Below are 2,500 nucleotides of genomic sequence, written 5' to 3'. Positions count from 1 at the left end.
ACATACATATACATACATAAATATATATGAATATATATACATACATACAAACACACACACACAATATATATAAATACATATATATATATATATATATATATATATATATATATATATATATATATATATATATATATATATACATACATATATATAAACATATAGGCTATATATACATATATACTCTCTCTCTCTCTCTCTCTCTCTCTCTCTCTCTCTCTCTCTCTCTCTCTCTCTCTCTCTCTCAGTGACCTTGAGACTCTGCCTGACTAAACAAAGCTTATCGCACTTTTAAGAGGTGACGCCACCGAGTATGCTTTTCGGCCAGTGTCTCCCAGCCCGCCGCCTGCCCGACGCCCAGCACCCAGCTCTCCTGCACCATGTCTTCTCGCATCCCGGCAATCACACTCCACAACGGAGGGAAAATGCCCATGGTGGGGCTGGGGACGTATAAGGTAATGTGGCTTGTTAGAGACGTCAAGATGGATATTTTGTGGATATTTGTTGGTAAGGCTAGTCTATACTGGATGAGGGTATGCGTGTCCAAAAGGGAGTGTAAGACCAATTTCGTCTCTTAACTATTTTGTTCGTCTTTCGTCTTTCACATAAGCATCGATATCTTCACGTTAATGCACTACTTTTATGATATAGAATAAATATTTTGATACTCATGTTATGGATTGTAAGAAAATAATGTTGATGACCCTTGAAAGCCTAGAGTGAGAGAGAGAGAGAGAGAGAAAGAATGAGGGGGGGATAAAGAGAGAAGTAGATGCAGAGAGAGAGAGAGATAGTATATTAGAATGAATTGCACATAGAGAAAAAAAGGGAAGTAGGAAACACAGACAAAAAGAAATGAGATAGAGAGAAAATTCAAGCAAAAGCAAAGAAGAAAAAAAGAATAATCACAATTCTATATATAAACAAATATATATATATTGCCATGCAAGATCAGGGGTGATATCAACACTGGTTTAATGAGCCAAGACTCAAGGAATTTATGAACGCATATCTCTTGCAAGGCCTATCCTCCATGCATTTGTTGATGCTATTATTATTATTATTATTACTATTATTGTTATGACCATCATTATTGTTGTCATCATTATTATTGTTTTTGTTATCACCATCATTATTATTATCATTCGTATCAATTTTTATTGATACTATTGTTGCTATTACTATTATCATTGTTATTAGTAGTAGCAGTAGTATCATTATCATTACTATTGTTATTATTATTATTGTTATTATTATCATTATCATTATCCTTATTATTATCATTATCATCATTATCATTATATTGTCATCATTCTTTTTATTATCATCATCATTATATTATTATTATTATCATCATCATTTCTATTATCAACATTATCATTATGATATTCATCATTACTAGTGTCTTTTTTGTTATTATTATTGTTGTTGTTGTTATTTTTATCCTTATTGTAATCATTATCATTATCATTATTGTTGTTGTTGTTCTTGTTGTTGTTGTTGCTGTTGTTGTTGTTATCATAACTATTAATATTATTATCATCATTATCATTAAGAATTTTATGATTATGTTATTATTATTATTATTATTATTATTATTATTATTATTATTATCATTATTGTTGTTGTTGGTTATTATCATTGTTTTCATTATCATCATTATTGTTATTATCATTATTATTGTTATCATTATTATTATTATCATTATTATTATCATTATTATTATTATTATTATTATTATTATTATTATTATTATTATTATTATTATTATTATTATTATTATTATTATTATTATTATTATTATTATTATTATTATTATTATTACCATTATCACTATCATTTCTATTATCATGATTACCACTTTCATTATTATTATTACTGTGATTATTATCATTATTATTGTTGTTGTTGTTGTCATTATTGCTGTATTATTATAATTCTTACTATCATTATCATCATTACTATTACCATATTATTATTATTATTTTTAGTCCTCATCACTATTAGTAGTAGTAGTAGTAGTAGTAGTATCTTTATTATTATTATTATTATTATTATTATTATCATCATCATCATCATCATCATCATCATCATCATCATCATCATCATCATCATCATCATCATCATCATCATCATCATCATCATCATCATCATCATCATCATCATTGATTATATTATAATTGTCATTATCATTACTATCATAATTATTATTATAATATATTATTATTATCATCATCTTCGTTGATATATCATCATTATCATTATCATTATCACTTCCATCATTATTATTATTATAACCTCCGCCAAGAAAGTTATGTTTTTGGTAGCTTTGGCTAGTTTGTTTGTTTGCTTGTTTGTCTGTTAGTTCGCATAAATCAAAAAGTTATGAACAGATTTTTATGATTTTTTATTAGACGTGCGTTTTATCCCAACTTAGATGGCGGTGACTCGGATCCAGGAATCTTTTACCTGATAGATAGATAAACAGATAAATAAACAG

The 2,500-nt window shown here is 27.2% G+C and overlaps 1 protein-coding gene across 1 annotated transcript in view; it reads left to right on the top strand.

Moving 5' to 3' along the window:
* The first annotated feature begins 310 nt into the window (after positions 1-310).
* LOC113827177 (aldo-keto reductase family 1 member A1) overlaps positions 311-2,500 on the top strand; it is a 24,203-nt gene continuing 22,013 nt past the window's right edge. The window contains exon 1 of the mRNA XM_070137655.1: positions 311-455. Coding sequence (XP_069993756.1) covers positions 381-455 — 75 coding nt within the window. The 5' untranslated portion in view covers positions 311-380. The remainder of the gene's footprint in view (positions 456-2,500) is intronic.

This window comes from Penaeus vannamei, chromosome 23, assembly GCF_042767895.1.
Source record: "Penaeus vannamei isolate JL-2024 chromosome 23, ASM4276789v1, whole genome shotgun sequence".
Classification (NCBI taxonomy): Eukaryota; Metazoa; Arthropoda; class Malacostraca; order Decapoda; family Penaeidae; genus Penaeus; species Penaeus vannamei.
The sequence above is the reverse complement of the archived record's forward strand: the minus strand, read 5'-3'. Positions and strand labels throughout refer to the sequence as shown.